Genomic DNA, 17,715 nt, shown 5'->3' on the forward strand with positions numbered 1-17,715 from the left:
TGAGAAAGAATGAAATCAATGATATCCCTTGATACTTGGCTGGAATAACTGGGTGGAAGGCAGACTTATGAAAAAGGAAACGCTGAATAGGAGTGTTAGTTTAAAAAAAAAATCAAGAGTCCTGTTTTGAACATGTTAAATGTCAGATCATCTAAGTGTTGAGTAGGCAGCTGGATATGGAAGCTGGGCACTGAGGAGAGAGGTCAGCACTGAAGATACAGATTTGGGCAACACGTGCATAGAGATGGTACTTAAAAGTCATAGCACTGAATGGGAATTCTTAGAGGATGTAATGTATGGTTCAAGAGTAACCAAGAATGTTACTCTTTCAAAAGAAAAAAAAAGTTCCTCTTCAGATGTGAAATTCACCTGATTTGTCTGTAAATCAGTTGAGCCATTACTTCTAGGTGTATAGTTATTTCTCAAGTTTCCTAAAAACCACCAAGGCAAGCCAGCTACATCCCACTCCTCAAACCCGAGGTCCAGTCTTGACGTCTCATCTTGGGTTAGATTTGCTACCAAGTCTTCATCTACAAAAGTCAAATGAAAAGGATGGTAACTATGTACACAACACTTAAGAATCAAGACTCTCTTTATAATACTTACAATCTCTTGTGTAAGAGAGGTAAAAAGAAATTGCTCTTCCCAGTAAGAAAGAATCAGAAGTCAAATACCTGTCTCAGTGGCAGAGCCCAAATCTCCTTCCCCCGGTTTTAGGCTTCATTAGCAAGTAATGACACTAGAGATCATTCATCAAGGAATATAAACTCTGAAAGCGTCCAAACAATGACATTGTTCTATCAATAAAAGGATATCTAAATGGTCATTTATTGGCAATTTAAACATCTCTACCACTGTAATAACTGAAGAATGACTTGCTCCAGTACATGATACCTGAATAGCTTGATTCAGTGGACTGCAAATGATGACGGCATAGTGGCCCAAGCCTTGAGATAGAAACAAGGTGGTACAGACCATAATGGGCAATCACAAGGTTGCCAAGGCAGTCTCACTGGTACCACATATTTTCGGACATTTCTCAACAATTCATATGTTTTAATAGGTAACAACCACTATGAAACTCTATGAAACACTATGAAACACTATGAAACACTGAACTCTAGGCTGTCCAAATAAATATATACATGTGTCCTTTCTGGATCAATAGGCTCTTTTGGAGTTAAGACATCTAAAATCTAGAAATATTGCAAATCCAAAACATATTAAGGGCCCACATGTTCTCAATAAAAGATCTCGTGTTATACATCTAGATGATATTCAAGGGAGTTACAAACATAAGTTTGTTGCTACCACATGAAATTCTTTTCCTTCTTTCCCATGTCCAATCTTTTTTGTTGTGCTTTCCTCTTTTCCTACCTTCTTACTCTCCTCTACCTCTTCCCAATGCCCTAGGCATGCCAATGGCAACCGAGGTATTTAAATGTGCTAAGACACATACGGTTGAAAAAATGTCTGCAATAAATGGATCCCTGACAAAACAAAAGGTACCCTCTCTACTTACAAATTATGTTGTTCTTGCCTATTAAAAGGCATACTTGTGCTCACAGAAACTTCAACTATCTTTTACTTACTCATTGCTGAAATTATGAGAAACCTAATTCCTGAGAGGGTGCCACATTAAAGTTATCTTCAACTATTCAAGCTCTATAACTTCTTGGGAAGGGAATGAAAAGAGGCCATTCTTTCCACATATAAAAATTCTGTCCTTTCTACATGTACACCTCCCTGAAAATACTAAGCTATTTCTTCTCAAAATTTACATCACAAACTTCATTGAGTCTCTTGAATTGGCTGTTCTTATACTCTAAACAGCCTTTTGAGTAGAAAATAAGCCAGCACCTGTATTTAAAGAAACAAAATTACACATTTAATACCATGCAGACTGGAATAAGCTCCAACATAACTAGATAGTCCAAAATTCAGTTTATATTCAAATGCAATTTGAAGAAGACAATCCAGCATGATAAACAGATTAAATTTTAATTTAATCATTTAAAATAATTTCAGCAGCATAATTTTCTGGGATGTTACTAGAGGTCTAACCTGCCAATTTTGCAAGTGTGAGTCAGGTACCTATATTAGAAACCATCGTGCCATAAAATATCTTTGAGGAATTTATGATTTTACATTATCTTTGCAGGAAAATTTTTAGGAAATGCTTTATGAAGTAAGGTGTGGGGAAAACTTCCAAAATGTTGATCAACTCACTTAACCTGACCATACTATATCTAATATGAATGGCAAAGATCTAATGACTACCATCCAAGGGCAAAGGAGGTACTAGGCTTCTTATGTCTCATTCTTGGCTGTGAGATATTAAGTATATTTTACCATCTTTGCAAACTTCAAAAAAATCTATGAAAATTAGCCTTTGCCTCAAGCAGACAAATAAAAATAAAAATTCTAACCAGATCAAATGTATAACAGGGATGCCAAGATTTAAAAGGCCAAGGCAGCTGAGTTACCAGGTGGCAAACTGATAAATGTGCGGCTATCTTCTGTTAGCATGCTAGCTAAAGGAAGGGTCTTGCTCCATCCAGTCATCACATGTTGCTAAAGAAGAACTACCACCTTCTTCAAAGTTAACAGTGGTGACTAGGGTAAAAAAAAAAAAAGGTTTTCGGAAAAGAATGAAAAATAAGTATGACATATGCCCCCACTACTTGACATACAAAGAGACAGCACTACTATTTTTTGAGTTCTCTATAACGGCCTTAATTACTGCTAGTGCTTAATATGGATAGATACTATTTCTAAGTCACCACTGGGACTTCCCTGGTGGTCCAGTGGTTAAGAATCTGCCTTGCAGGGGTTCCCTGGTGGCGCAGTGGTTGAGAGTCCGCCTGCCGATGCAGGGGACACGGGTTCGTGCCCCGGTCCGGGAAGATCCCACGTGCCGCGGAGTGGCTGGGCCCGTGAGCCATGGCCGCTGAGCCTGCGCGTCCGGAGCCTGTGCTCCGCAGCGGGAGAGGCCGCAGCAGTGAGAGGCCCGTGTACCACAAAAAAAAAAAAAGAAAAAAAAAGCATCTGCCTTGCAATGCAGGGAATGCCGGTTCGACCCCTGGTGGGGGAACTAAGATCCCAAATGCCGCAGGGCAACTAAGCCCGTGCACCGCAACTACTGAGCCCACGTGCCACAACTACAGAGCCCACGTGCTCTGGAGCCTGCGCGCCACAACTACTGAACCTGCGCACTCTGGAGCTCGTGCACCACAACTAGAGCCTGCGTGTCACAACTAATAAGCCTGTGCACCACAACTAGAGAGAAGCCTGCGCACTGCAACAAAGAGCCCACATGCCGCAATGAAAGATCCCGCGTGCTGCAACTAAGACCCAATAAATAAATAAATAAACATTAATAAAAAATGAAAGTCACCACCAAAAAATAAGAAAGAGAGAGAGAAACAGAGAGAAAAAAAGAAAGGTCTACATAGCCTTAATCCAAAACTTACCTTCTCTAGAATTTCTGCATTTACGCTGTGAGGTAGGCAGTGCGGGAATATTGCCTTCTTCAGTTCTTTTCCTGGAATTGGAACTTTCCTCTACACTTTGCTGAAAAGAAGGGAAAGGTGTCTCTCAGTGCAGTAGAAATGACTGTGACCAGGGGATGTAGCAGTTCCATTCTGGCTCACCAGTTAGTGTGCGACACAATGGGTTACGCACAAGAAAGGAAAACTCTGGAGTTCACAACAGTCATCAAATAAAGGCAACCTCTCCTCAACCCACTGTGGGGAAAAAAATCTGCACAAAAGGCCAAAGTCTACTGTTAAAAACAGGTTATCAATATAAAGCCTCTAGCCTACACAAAATTAGGCATAATTCAGAAAAAAAGAACGTATACCAAGATGATCATAAAGTTTTCCCAGGTTTGGGGAAGCTTTAAGAAATGGCCTGACCTGAACTTAATTGCAACAAGCCTGTTAAAATTTAATAAAGCAATTTCCTCAGACACCTAAATACCTACATCATCACACACACAGGCACATACAAACCCTAAGAAAATGCAACTGGAAGAACTGTAGATCAGAAGTGCTACATCCCAAGGAAAGATTCAGAGACTGGAACTCTGTTATGGGCAGAACAGAGAAGGTTCACTCTGTCCCTAGTCTGTGAACTCCCAAGAACCTTTCTTGTTAAATTCTTACCGCATTCAGGGAAAGGTCTTGGGAGTCCAAGATCATAGGTACAGAGAAGGGGCCACTCTGTACAACAAAAGAAGTCACCGTGTGGTGATTTTACCTTCAGTTGGTCTTGACTTGGAATATCCATACTGTGATCCTGTGCGAGAGCGAGAGTCTGAGCAGCATCTGGATAGCAAGTAAAACAAAAGGAAAACCTTCCCTGGTAATAACCATTCTTTCCACACCAAAAGGACCTCAGCAAACAACCCTGGAGCCAGGTTTGGTCCCTAAAGATGATTCTGACCGGCCAAGGCTTTCATCCAAAAGGAAAGGAAAAATGAAAACTAATAAAAATGGCATAGATCAAGAGAGGCTATTTTCAAAATATATTACCAAAATATAATCTGAAGAAAAATCAAAAATGACTAAAAAATGTTCTTCCATAGCACACTTTCAAATTCAATACAGAAAGTGATTCCAAGCACGGAATAATGGAGAGTATTTTATCATCTATTCCTATAGGTGTGTTTCCAAATTTGCCTAACTTGTTAACAATAAGAAAAAAAATTTGGCTTTTTAATTTAATTTTTATTTTCAAGTGTTAAAGCTATACAGTATTATGAAATCTAAAAATCTGGGATTTTTCCCACTTGCTTTATGACACAATAGCATCCTCATGCATTCTAAGTGTCAACGATGATTTCACAGTTTAAATTCCCATCCCCTGAATATAGATTAGTTTTTTTAATCAACCAGTCTTGTTTTTCCCAGTTTCTATAAACATTTCCTAAGAAGGAAGAAGTAAAGTTTTTCTCAAGGCCAATAAAAAGAAGCAAAGGAAGGAATAACCTGAGAGAATTTCTTAGATAGAGAAAAATGTATTTCAAGGCCTTGAAAATTTTTCAAGCAGAAAAGAAGAGGAAAACTTAGCTACAGGAAAAAAAAGATGCAGAAAATTTAATAACCTGGATCACTCATTATATGAGGCTATTTGTAACTATATGCACCCAAGTTAAGTCTATCATGGATTGGGTTCATCAGCTACTATCAGGTCCAGAAATAAGACACTTATGGAAAATGCCATCCTCATCCAATAAAGACTGCCAGAGAAAGAATACAGATCCTACAACTGGTCTGACAATTGAGCTGTTTGGCACAAAGCAAACACTTTCAAAACTGTAATTATAAACAGCATTATTTCTAGAAGTATTTTTATAGATAAAATGGAGATACTGAGAGTTTCTTTCAAGAGCCAGCATTTTCTGACCACAGCAATCTTTCAAGATCAATTAATATACAATGCAGTGAAGCATTTCGTTAATAAAGTAATTTGATTACTGTCATTTCTAGTTCTATATACTACCTTAGGTTAAAACTATTTGAAGCAAAAAGAAATTATCGGAGAAAACTATAATGTTCAAGGAAATTTTAAAATAGATACAAAATTTGTCATATATATTTCATTCTATTAAAATACATGCGGAAATCTGGAGAAATGATTTATAAAGAACCACCTTCATTTCTTCAATCGTCAAAATAAAAGGTTTATCTCATTTGCAAAGGTATAAGATAGTTGATATGGAAGGTGCTTTTCTCATTTGCCTTTCAAATAAAACACATGCAACCCAATCTATGAAGATCAGGAGATGGCCAACCACAAGTACTAATGCAAATTCAAGTCCAGAACAGACAACCACTCAAAATTACTTTGGGACAATTTCCTGGTTTTGATCACTGCACTACGGTTATGTAACATGTTACCATTTGGGGAATCTGGGTAAAGAGTATATGCAAATCTTTTTAATATCTTCATAACATTTTTGTAAGTGAAATTATTTCAAAGTGATAAAGAACAAAGAAAATGTTTCAAAGATTTAATGTTCAGATTTTTTAAATGTGTTAAAAAAATTAATTGAGGCAAATTCTGTTACTAGCAAGGGTTAAAGAGACATCAATGTGTGGCACAAAGGAAAGAGCAAGGACTGGACAGTCACAAATATCTGCTCTATCCCTTATCAGTGGCATCTCATCTTGGACAAGTTACTCATTCTATTAAAAAAAAAGCCCTCAGTTTCTTCATCTCCAGACCTTCCTCACAGGGTTGTTATGAGGATAAATTGAAATGTTTGCTACAGAAATGTTCACTTTAATATATGGCATGTTAAATTCTGCTGAGGAAGTGCAAGAAAGAAAATGAGAGAGAAAAAAAGTGAAAATTATACCCACTCTAGATATTCAGAGAACACATCAATCAGAGAGCAAATTTTAGTGAAAGAATAGATAAGCAAATATAAAATTATCTGTGTATTTCGAGCCTGTAGTGACTATCCCTGGAAAACCATACTATTTCACAAGTGACTGAATTTCAAAAAAATGCTGTATCATTTGCAAGGCCCTTCCCTCTCAAACAGAAATTTACAGCTGAGTGAAGTGGGCAAATGGCTCAGTGAAACCAAGAGGCTTCAAAATTCACTGTAAGTTCAAACTCACATTTCAATATGAGAGCAAAGTCTCTTTGCTCTCACTTTAAAGAGTAAATCTTTATTAGGAATGGATTTTTTTCAAACTATTTGTTTCACTAAACTATTGAAAAATAACCTATCTAAAGGGATTACAAACTTGGGCTTTCTTCAAAGGACAACCTTACCTAAAATCTAATTTGAAACTCACAAAATGGCTTCATGTAGGAATGGAGAAAGAAGAAAGTTTCACTATTTGGAAATGAGTGAGAGTGTTACATTTTAGTTGTATCCAGTTTATTCACTTATCTCTAACACACCATACTTCAGACCCCAAAGCAGCCAGTTTCCTGCACATAACTAATAAACTAAACTCAAAGGGCAGTATTTGAAAGATATAAAATCAAGCAAAAGGTTAGACAAATTGGCATTCAAATAACAGAAAGTTAAAACCTTTAGGTGAAAAGTTCTTGGGGGGATCTTTATAAGATGGATCAGGGTGACACCACATAAGCCCACAGAATCTTAACATCACTGAAAGAGGGACAGGTAGACCTTACAGGGCTCTGATGTGATGCAACAGATATATAAAGCACCACCTATGAAACAATTCTCAACAAAACATTTAACCTTGAATCTATCCAAGCACTATTTGTTTACCAAAAATAGAAGAGACAGAGAAACATGTTAAACAACATCACAAGGATACAATCTGCAAACTAGAATGTGGGAAATTCTACAAGACAAATCATCTATTTCTTCAACAAACAAATGACATAACAAAAAGAGGGTTAAGTTTTATAGATTAAAAATACTTAACAGACATATCAGCCAAAGGCAAAGTGTGGACTTTGTGTGGATCCTGATTTGAATAAGCCAAATGTAAAAAGACATTGCTGAAATAATGGGTTAACCATGCATGAACTGGCTATTGGATAGTATTATGGAGTTACTGTTTATTTTGTTTATTATGATTAATTTTGTTGGGTGTAATAATGGCATTGTAGTTGTGTTTGAAGGAAAAATGTCCTTATCTGTTAGAGATTTTTTAAAAGCCTGTGTAGATGAAGCAAATATGGCAAAACATTAACAATTACTACATCTAAGAGGTGGGCATTAATTATACTAATCTCTATTTTCACTATAGTTGAAAATTTTCACAATGAAAAGTCAAATAACACAGTAGTAACATTCTGTGTGACAGGTATCCCTCCCAGTCATGCCAAGACAGCATTCAATTTCCATCTTGATCCTCCTTGTTCTCCCATGATTTGCCCCCCTGAACTCAAAATTGTGATAAAGACTGAAGAAATATAATGAGACATACCTGTAGTAGCAGTAGATAAAGTGACAAGATTCTTTCTTAGCATATCATAGAGAGGGCTGTCAAAGAGATAAAATTAAAAATCAATCCCCTGGTTTTCCATTAACATGGCATCTCCCAACATTCTCTATAACATATGAAGAGGCAGAATTTTTTCCCCAGAATAGATTTTATTAAATTATTTAAGCATCAACATGTTAATACCCAAGCCCTTGTGTTACTCTGCAACCATTTAAAAAAACTAATTTACGTTTTATTTCATAAGCTAACAGTAACCCAAGTGGGGAGATTTCCTTCAAGACTACTTCCTTCTAAGAACTAAGTTTTACATTTTATTGGGAAATGGATGTGGGAGTCTTAGAAGAAACAGTCATCACAAAACTATAGAGAGAATGAGAACAATGACTTCTCAACTACTAATTAGCTTTTGACTGTGTAAGTTAATAACCATATACCCTGTGCAGCTGGAGAATGCCATGCAACAGGTAAGAATAGCTCTAATATGATTCTTATGAAGCCCATCGTTAACCTCAAACTGCCCAGCAATTCTACATTTCTCTCATCAGCTCACTCTTCCTCTCTATAACAACTGTTTCACAAAATTCTAATCTCGCCACATCAACCTCCCTCCTACCTAGGCCTTTACACATGATGTTCAATCTGCCAGAAGCTCTCCTTCAACCAGCTCCCTCTAACTAATTATCCTTCAGCTCTCAACTCAAATATCACCTCCTCAAGGAACCTTTCTTCCACCCCTAAGACCCTAAATCCCATCCTCCAACACAGCCTCATGTACCTCTTTTATGTAACACTTATCATAATATAATTTTACCATGTATTGATGTGATAATTCGATTAAGATGGGAAAGAGTGTCTACTCTTTAAGCTCCATAAAATTAGACACTGTGCTGCTCACTACTACGTTCTCAGTGCCTCGCAATCACCTGATATATGTAGGCCCAACAAATATTTTGTGGACTAAAAGATTAAATAACCATTAATAACCTATGGAGATTAGGTGGTTAGGTATAAGCACCCCGAAAAGATAAACAAACCCTCACTCTTTTTACCTTGGATCTTTCACAGAGAAGCTCTGACGACCTAGTAGCTCTCCCAAAAGATCTCCACCACAATATACCATATGCTGCTCCTGCTGATCATAAAGCTGCTTCACCATTATATACTGGCCTAGATAGTGCATGACCTACATGGGAATAACATACTATGAAGAGATCTGTCCAGCTGCTGCCCAAAACACAAATTAAATGAGGAGATAAGGTAAGTTAGTTCGCTAGAGAAAGAGGTAACATATAATGAACATGACTGTCAGTGCTTGTGTAAGGGGTCCTACAAAAGGGCAGTTGCCCCCAATTACTCGGTTCATCTATCAGACCCTTACTTTTTAGAATAAAAATGTACCAGTCTGATAATGAGAAAAAGTGGTGAATTTACTTAGTATCCCCTTATTGTTCTCACCCGTCCAAGTAAAGGGGTCTGTTCTATTACCAGAAGTAATAAACTTTAAATTTGCCTGGATCATAAAAATATTTTCCAAGTCCAGGGGCACATAACTACTATAGGCTTTGATGTATGTTCACTTAAGTCTTTTTGGCAAATGAAGTACAATGGTAATAAGCCATTAGCACTATAAGTACATAAAACAGAATTTAAGTGTTTATCAAATAAAAATTTAGTCTACCTGACCTTTTTCACAGAGTTCACAAAATGGGAGGGAACACACACAAGTTCTTGATTCAAAATTTTTAAGTTATCCAATTTTCCTCATGTGATAGATTTTCCTCCAGGTGATAGATTTTTTTTTAATTGCTTAATAGTTAAGTTCATTTAATGATAGTAATAATTTTATCACAGATCACAAACGGACCAAAGTAGCTATCTTTATCTTTAGGCTCTGACTTCCCAAGAATTATAAGATATTTGCACAAAAATTTTCCTAATACTGTTTCCATTATATTGAAGCAATGATGCTCTTAGGCTCCCATCCATCCCAGGCAACATGTCCCAATATTAACGGAGCTCTCATATCTAATCAAATATCTAGAGAAAAATAAGATGAGAAAGAACACCTACTATAAGAAACAGGAGGAAGTTTTGTTTGTTTGTTTGTTTTTGGCCATGCCATGCGGCATGCGGGATCTTAGTTCCTCAACCGGGGTTGAACCTGTGCCCCCTGCATTGAGAGCATGGAGTCTTAAGCACTGGACCACCGGGGATGTCCTGGAAGTTTTATATTTATGTCTGTCCAACTTCCAGAAAAAAATAAATCCACTACAAGTATACAAAACAAGATCTTGGGGCTTCCCTGGTGGCGCAGTGGTTGAGAGTCCACCTGCCAATGCAGGGGACACGGGTTCGTGCCCCGGTCCGGGAAGATCCCACATGCCGCGGAGCAGCTGGGCCCGTGAGCCATGGCCGCTGAGCCTGCACGTCCAGAGCCTGTGCTTCGCAACGGGAGAGGCCACAACAGTGAGAGGCCCGCGTACCGCAAAAAAAAAACAAGATCTTCCAAAACACTACTCTGAATTTCTATATGCTACTATTCTCATTATACCATATTGCCTCAATGCACATACTGATAACCAATATTTAGAAATAAAAAACTAGGAAATTCCTCTTTATGCACCAAGTAGTGTCAAGATTCATAATAAAGAGCTTACTGTGTAAACTGACTCCGTCCAACATTTCCCCCATAAAACATATGTAATTAACTCTGTCTTAACTCAGGCAAACTCTGCCATGCTACTGAAGGAGACAGCATAATGCATTATAACAACTTTATTGATATAAAAATCCACACTTTAATAACAGTTTGGAAAAAAGTCTTACCAGAATTTTAGATACAAAGTCCAAAATGACAAACTTAATTTAAAATGATAAAAGAAATATGAGTATTCAAGAAAATCTGAAATGCCTCCAGATTTGTTTCCTTGAGAGGTAGAATGACTCGGGAGCATAGCATTGCTAACAGCTTTTATGAAAAGTCAAAAAGAAGCTTGAGAATTTTGTTTCCTCTGTTTAAGAAGGGTTCGATCTTCACCCTACTAAATCCAAGCAGTTCAAAGAGATTAACATTTTAATACTGAGTCTTTTCCACTTAAAGAATTCAATTTGTTTCTGTGTTAAAAGAAAACTTTAGAAACTAAATAAGTTATTTAAATGCATGTTTAAAATAACTCACAGTGCTCAAAAGAGTATCTGACAGATTTATAATGAAAAACTACTGCATTTAATTCCTGCCTCACAGCATATCTTGTAAATCATAGACAGTGTCTTTTTTTTTTTTTTTTTTTTTTTTTTGCCCACACCATGCGGCTTGCTGGATCTTAGCTCCCCAACCAGGAATCGAACCCATGCCCCCTGCAGTGGAAGCACGGAGTCCTAACTACTGGACCGCCAGGGAAGTCCCTCAATGGTCTTTAAAATACAACAAAAGATGCCTCTCCAGTACCACAGGAATAGAACTTCCTTTCTTAGGCCTGATTTCAGAACTATACATTCATAGGCTTCTATTATACTTCTCAGCTTTCCTTTAAGCTGAGAATTTTCTTTGATGGCTTACCTCTTTAACAGTGAACATTTCACCTTGTGCACCTGCTGCCTGCAAAATCTTCAGAAGTGGCAGTTTTGGTCGTACCTGATATAAACATAAAATAAATTTGCTATTTACATTTCAATTAGACTGGTTTCTGAGCCCCAAGGGAAAAACAAATCTCCTTAAACTTTTTTTTTTAACAAACCCTGGTTCATACTTAGCATCTAATAACTACAGAAGATCAGTCTATTACTTGTTAACTTCCTAAAAAATCACGTTTTCAAAAGGCAGCACATTCACACCCACTAGGATGGCTATAATAACAGGAAAAAAGAAAAGAAAAAAAATAACGAGTGTTGGCGAGGATGTAAAGGAACTGGAACCCTTGAGCACTGCTAGGGGGAATGTAAAATGGTGCAGCTACTGTGAAAAACGGTTTGGCAGTTACTCAAAGAGTTAAGCATAGAATTACCATATGACCCAGCAGTTCCACTCCTAGGTATATATCCAAAAGAACCAAAACCAGGGACTCAAACAAATATTTGTACACCGCTGTTCATGGCAGCATTATTCATAATAGCCAAAAGATGGAAACAACCTAAATACCATTGACAGATGAATGGATAAACGAGATGTGGTATATACATACAAGGAATAGTGACTCTGTTTGCCATCTCTTGACTCTGATTATACAGTCTGTCTTTAGTCACAGAATTTAATTTTTTTCATTTTATATGATCAAATTTGTCTCTCTCATCCTCTTACAGCCTCCTTGGTTTTGTCTTTTTTTTTTTTTTAATATTTATTTATTTGGTTGCACTGGTTGTGGTAGGCGGGCTACTTAGTTGTGGCACGCGGACTCTTAGTTGCGGCATGCATGTGGGATCTAGTTCCCTGACCAGGGATCAAACCTGGGCCCCCTGCATTGGGAGCATGGAGCCTTAGCCACTGCACCAGCAGGGAAGTCCCTCCTTGGTTTTGTCTTATTTAAGGTCTCTCTTATTCTAAAGTTTCAAAATACTTCCTAAATTTTCTTCTAATATTTTTTATCATTTCACTTTTTACATTTAAATCTTTATCTCTCTGGAATTTGTTTTTGTACAAGGTTTGAGGTCTTCATTTGCTTCCTTTCAGAGATGGCCAATTAAGTCAAAACCATTTATTACATAAGCCACATTTTCCCCCATCAAATCAAATTCCATCTTTATCATAAATTAAGGTACATAATATACATATGGTGCAATGTCTATGAAACCACAAAACAAAATTATGTATTTTATGTTAGAGGAAAAGATCTGGAACAAGACACACCAAATTGATAATAGTGTTATCTCAGGGGGAAGGGACTTAGGCAGAAGAAGGGAGGAGATGATCAAAGTAGTCTCTACAGATAAATACTTTATAAATACATGATAAAGATTGAATTTTTTATAAGAATACACTTACTATATTTACAATTTAAAACTGATTTTTAAAGAAAACAAACTATATACAATGAAGTGAGAAGGAAGACAAATATATAACTTGGCCCCAAATCCTCCACTAGCCATCCATATCCTAAAACAGGATAGGTGTTTAAAATGTGCCATTTCGAGCAATCTGTAACCTCCAAGTATTTATTTAATCAATGATCAATTCAAATTTATAAGCATTGATACTGTTTACTAGTTTCCCTAATATGACATTTAAAAAAGGAATCTTTTCTGCTCTGAATGAAATCCTACAGTCAGTGAAGTCAGTTACATGACCCAATTTAATTTTTAAAAACTTAAAGAAAAATAGGAATGCCTAAAAATAAGTTACCTGATTGGTTTGTTCTGGAGAGATCCTGCAAGCACTGTCAGATGTTGAACAATGGGCAGAGGTGGAAAATGTTGTCATTTTGGCAGTGGTGAAATGAAGTCTGCTGATAAATCTAAAAGGAAAAAAATTGTAAAAATCTCTTCTAAAGGAGAAAATTCTCTTTAGGATTTACAAAAAAAGCAACCAGCAGAAGTAAAAGAAACACATATATCACAGCACCCTACACAAGTGCAATGTACCCATGCTGAGGTTCTTGTTACCCTTCTGATCACTTTCTAGTTCAGATCCTGCAAAAAACTGGAGCTTCACTAGGAGTAAGAACCATCTATACTTCCCTCAAGTGAAGCCTGAAAGACAAACAGGTTCAGGCATGCTCCAACCTCTACACTGATGATAATGAGTAAACTGTTTTAGCTGAAAGTGAAATCTGCAATCATTACCTCCCCAGTTCTCTGGTATCTCCTCCTCTCTTGGACAGTGCTCAAGAGCACCCCCTAGGAGACAGATGCAGGGCTGGGGGAACTACCAAGATTAAGTAATAAAGACTCCAAGAGCACCAAGGAAAACCTCTGCAACATGTTGCAACATGTCTTGGCAAGAGACCACAGGAAAGTCAGAGTCAAAATATTCAGTATCAGTTAAAGCAGCTTTTAAAATGTGCCAAGCCCAAAGAGTAAATACCTAAAAAGAGTAAATACCTATAAAATGGGTTGAACCAAGGTGGACATACATCATCAAAGGAAAGATATAGCATGAACTGAAATAAAGGGTAAGGTTTAATTAAAGTTTTTCACCTTTTAACTTTTGTCCTTAAAAAAAAAAGCTATAGAGAAGGAAAATAAAATTTTAAATAAACTTGAGTTTACCTTCAGAACTTTTTCTAGTAAAAAGGTGACAAAAGTCAGTGAAATTTATAAATAAAAAAATCAACAGAGCCTGGGGACTTCTCTGGCAGTCCAGTGATTAAGACTTCGCCTTCCAATGAGGGGGGTGTGGGTTCGATCCCTGGTCGGGGAGCTAAGATCCCACATGCCTCCCCATCAAAAATCCAAAACATAAAACAGAAGCAATATTGTAACAAATTCAATAAAGACTTAAAAACTGGTCCACATTGTAAAAAAAAAAAAATCAGTAGAGTCTGGTTTACAGCTAACAAGGTTCCTCACTCTTCTGAGAAGACTTATTAACGACAACAAAGTATAAATTCAACCCCCCTTCTGAGACAGGAAGGGGGCAGGGCACAACTGTTAGGTAAAACACTGACTGAAACCGCCCACCCTGGCCAAGCAAAGCAGTAACAATTTGCATGAGTTATTTTAGGACAGGAGATCCTTGGTAAGGAACTACCAAGCCACCACCAACTGGAATAATATGGGAAAGGTCAAGAGGAGAGAGGAGACGCCAGTCCACATGTCCTACTAACCTCCTAGAATCCTCCTCGCTGGAATCCATCTTGGCTGAGCAGTTGCGCGCCACCAGAAAGGACCCTGAGTCAAAATGACTGGCCAACCCGGAAACTAATCCCATCACCATAAAACCCAAGACTGAAAGCCACTTGTGGCAGAGCAGTCCTCCTGGGTTCCCTTACCCTCCTACTCTGCCCGGGAGTCCCTTCCCAATGAAGTCTCTTGCTTTGTCAGCAGGTGTGTCTACTCAGACAATTCATTTCTGAGTGTTAGACAAGAGCCCACTCTCAGGCCCTGGAAGGGGTCCCCCTTCCTGCAATACAACCTTTGAAAGAATGGCACAGCCTAAGAACCTGACATAAACTGGTTAGAACCAACTAGGTCCAAGATGGAGGACAAGTCGACTTCCACTAGACCTTGAGCCTCAGTATACACTCATTGTAACACATCAGCAAGCTAAATGACACACCCACAGGTACCATGACAGTTCTAAGGCCAACCATAAAGGTCAAAAATTGGTGGCCCAATTCCTGAAAATCCCCACCCTTTCCCCAAAATAGCTGGAATACTCCTCCCACTCATTAGCCTATGATATTACCCACCCCTATAAAAACTGAGAACCCCATACCCTGGTGCCTCTCTCACCTTCCGAGATGGCCCACACTCTCTCTACGGAATGTGTTTCTCCCTGAATAAATCATCCTTCATTTTACTACGGCTTGCTCTTGAATTCTTTCCTGCGCAAAGCCAAGAACCCATACTTGGACTTGCCTGAGATCTGGGACATGACCATCCTCTCATGCCCCACTCTCTTTCTGCAACACTTCTATCAGCTTCCCTTGCTACAAAATGGGAAATCAAACAGGATACAAGCATAACTTGTAGGGTTTTTTTGTAAATTTATTTATTTGTTTGTTTATTTTTTGGCTGCGCTGGGTCTTCGTTGCTACTCGTGGGCTTTCTCTAGTTGTGGCGAGCAGGGGCTACTCTTCGTTGCGGTGCGTGGGTTTCTCATACTCTTGTTGTGGAGCACAGGCTCTAGGTGCTTGGGCTTCAGTAGCTGTGGCACACAGGCTCAGTAGTTGTGGCGCACGGGCTTAGTTGCTCCGTGGCATGTGGGATCTTCCTGGACCAGGGCTCAAACCTGTGTCCCCTGCACTGGCAGGCGGATTCTTAACCACTGTGCCACAAGGGAAGTCCCATAACTTGTCATTTTAAAGCAGCTGGCTTTTAACTGGCATTTCAAACCTTATTTTAAAAAAAACTCATCTTGAGAACAAACGTATGGACACCAAGGGGGGAAAGCGGTGGTGGTGGGGGGGGTGATGTGATGAAGTGGGCAATTGGGATTGACATGTATACACTGATGTGTATAAAATTGATGACTAATAAGAACCTGCTGTATAAAAACATAAATAAAATAAAATTCAAAAATTAAACAAAAACAAAAAACACCTCATCTCCCTAAACCTGCTAGTGCTATAGTCTCCCCCATCTCATTAAATGGCAGCTCCATCCTTCCAGTTGCTCAGGTCAATGACCGTGAAGTTATCCTCAATTCCTTTTTTTTCTCACACTTCACACCCAGTCTATGAATAAATTCTGAAGCTCTATCTTCAATATATATCCAAAATCAAACCATTTCTCACTACCTCCGTTATTACTACACTAACCAAACTGCCCATCTCTGAACTGCCTTAGCTCCTAAAGGTTTTCTTGCTTCCACCCTTGCCCCCTCTGGCTCCTAACCTCCTCCTTTTGTCTTTGCTCAAAATGTCATTTTATCAATGAGGCCACACATTTTAAATGTGACCACACATTTTAAAAACTGCAACTCCCAACCCCCAGTATTCCCTATCTCCTTCCCTGCTTTATTCTTCTTTTCTTCACTGTCCTTGTTACCAACCAACACAGCATATACATTTTAATTTTTATCATGTAAAACATAAGCTGTAAGTGGGAAGAGATTTCTATTTATTTGTTCATTAATATATCCCCAGTGCCTAAACTGTCAATTATGTACATAGTAGAACAACATGATGGATACAAATATTAATAATAGTTTGGACAGTTTCCAAAAATGGCCCCCAATAAACCACATCTCCCAAGTGGCTACTCTACTGGTGACCACACAAAAAGGCCACGTGGAGAGGCTCAGTCATCCAGCTGAGCTCAGCTTTCCAACCATACCCTCCAAAGTATCACACATCTTGGGACAGTCCAGCCTCAGGTGACACCTAACTCCAGCTGCATGACAGACTCCAAGCGAGACCACCAGAACCAACGCATAGAATGAGATGTTCATCCCACAGAACTCAGCACATAGCATTATAAGAAATAAATGGCAAAGACTTATATAGAGCTTAATCTGTACCAGCACATATATTAATCCGTTTAATACTTAAATAATCCTATGAGGTAGGCACTATTATTATCCTTACTTTATAAATGAAGCAAGAGAAGCACAGGGACATTATTTGCCCAAGATCACACAATTAGGAAACTGCTGAAGTCAAGATTTTAAACTCAGAACAGCTCTGAAGTCCCCACTTAGCAATATTTTTTTCCCATTAGACTTCAAGTACACAGAATTAATCACAATTCTTTCCTTCAATACATACTCTCATTGTTCATCCACACATGGCCCACTTTTACTTGAGTTTTCTTAATAATGCAATAAACATCCACAAACTAGGACTCTGGCAACAGTCTATATTTACCCATAAGATTTCCCCTCCCATTCCCCTGCCTCCTCCCAACAATCATCCTGAATTGTTTTGATTTTCTTCCCTTCCTTTTTATGCACTTTACTGCATCAAAATGGAATCCTAAAAAGTACATATTTTCAGTTTAGCTGCTTTTAACTCACAAAAAAGGAAGTATGTTGTATGTAATTTTAGGAATTTTTGTTTCACTAAAATAAATTCCTACTTCCGTGTCACTTGAGTTCCTTCATATAACATAAAATTTACCATTTTTTAAAATTTTATTGAAGAATAGTTGATTTACAATGTTGTGTTTAATTTCT

General features: G+C 38.1%; 1 protein-coding gene across 7 annotated transcripts in view; it reads right to left on the reverse strand.

The window, feature by feature from the left end:
• MDM4 (MDM4 regulator of p53) overlaps window positions 1–17,715 on the reverse strand; it is a 58,354-nt gene that overhangs the window by 29,213 nt on the left and 11,426 nt on the right. For 5 of the 7 annotated variants that reach the window (XM_024751082.1, XM_024751078.1, XM_024751079.1 and 2 more), the window contains 7 exons: window positions 13,282–13,393; window positions 11,506–11,580; window positions 8,996–9,129; window positions 7,929–7,984; window positions 4,261–4,328; window positions 3,474–3,573; window positions 370–530 (listed from right to left, as the gene is read on the reverse strand). In XM_024751082.1, coding sequence (XP_024606850.1) covers window positions 370–530; window positions 3,474–3,573; window positions 4,261–4,328; window positions 7,929–7,984; window positions 8,996–9,129; window positions 11,506–11,580; window positions 13,282–13,359 — 672 coding nt within the window. In that variant the 5' untranslated portion in view covers window positions 13,360–13,393. Of the gene's footprint in view, window positions 1–369; window positions 531–3,400; window positions 3,574–4,260; window positions 4,329–7,928; window positions 7,985–8,995; window positions 9,130–11,505; window positions 11,581–13,281; window positions 13,394–17,715 lie in introns of those variants that run through there. The other 2 variants (XR_003003923.1, XM_024751083.1) reach the window with 2 other exon arrangements.

The sequence above is a fragment of the Neophocaena asiaeorientalis genome, unplaced genomic scaffold (assembly GCF_003031525.2).
Source record: "Neophocaena asiaeorientalis asiaeorientalis breed wild unplaced genomic scaffold, Neophocaena_asiaeorientalis_V1.1 scaffold67, whole genome shotgun sequence".
NCBI lineage: Eukaryota > Metazoa > Chordata > Mammalia > Artiodactyla > Phocoenidae > Neophocaena > Neophocaena asiaeorientalis.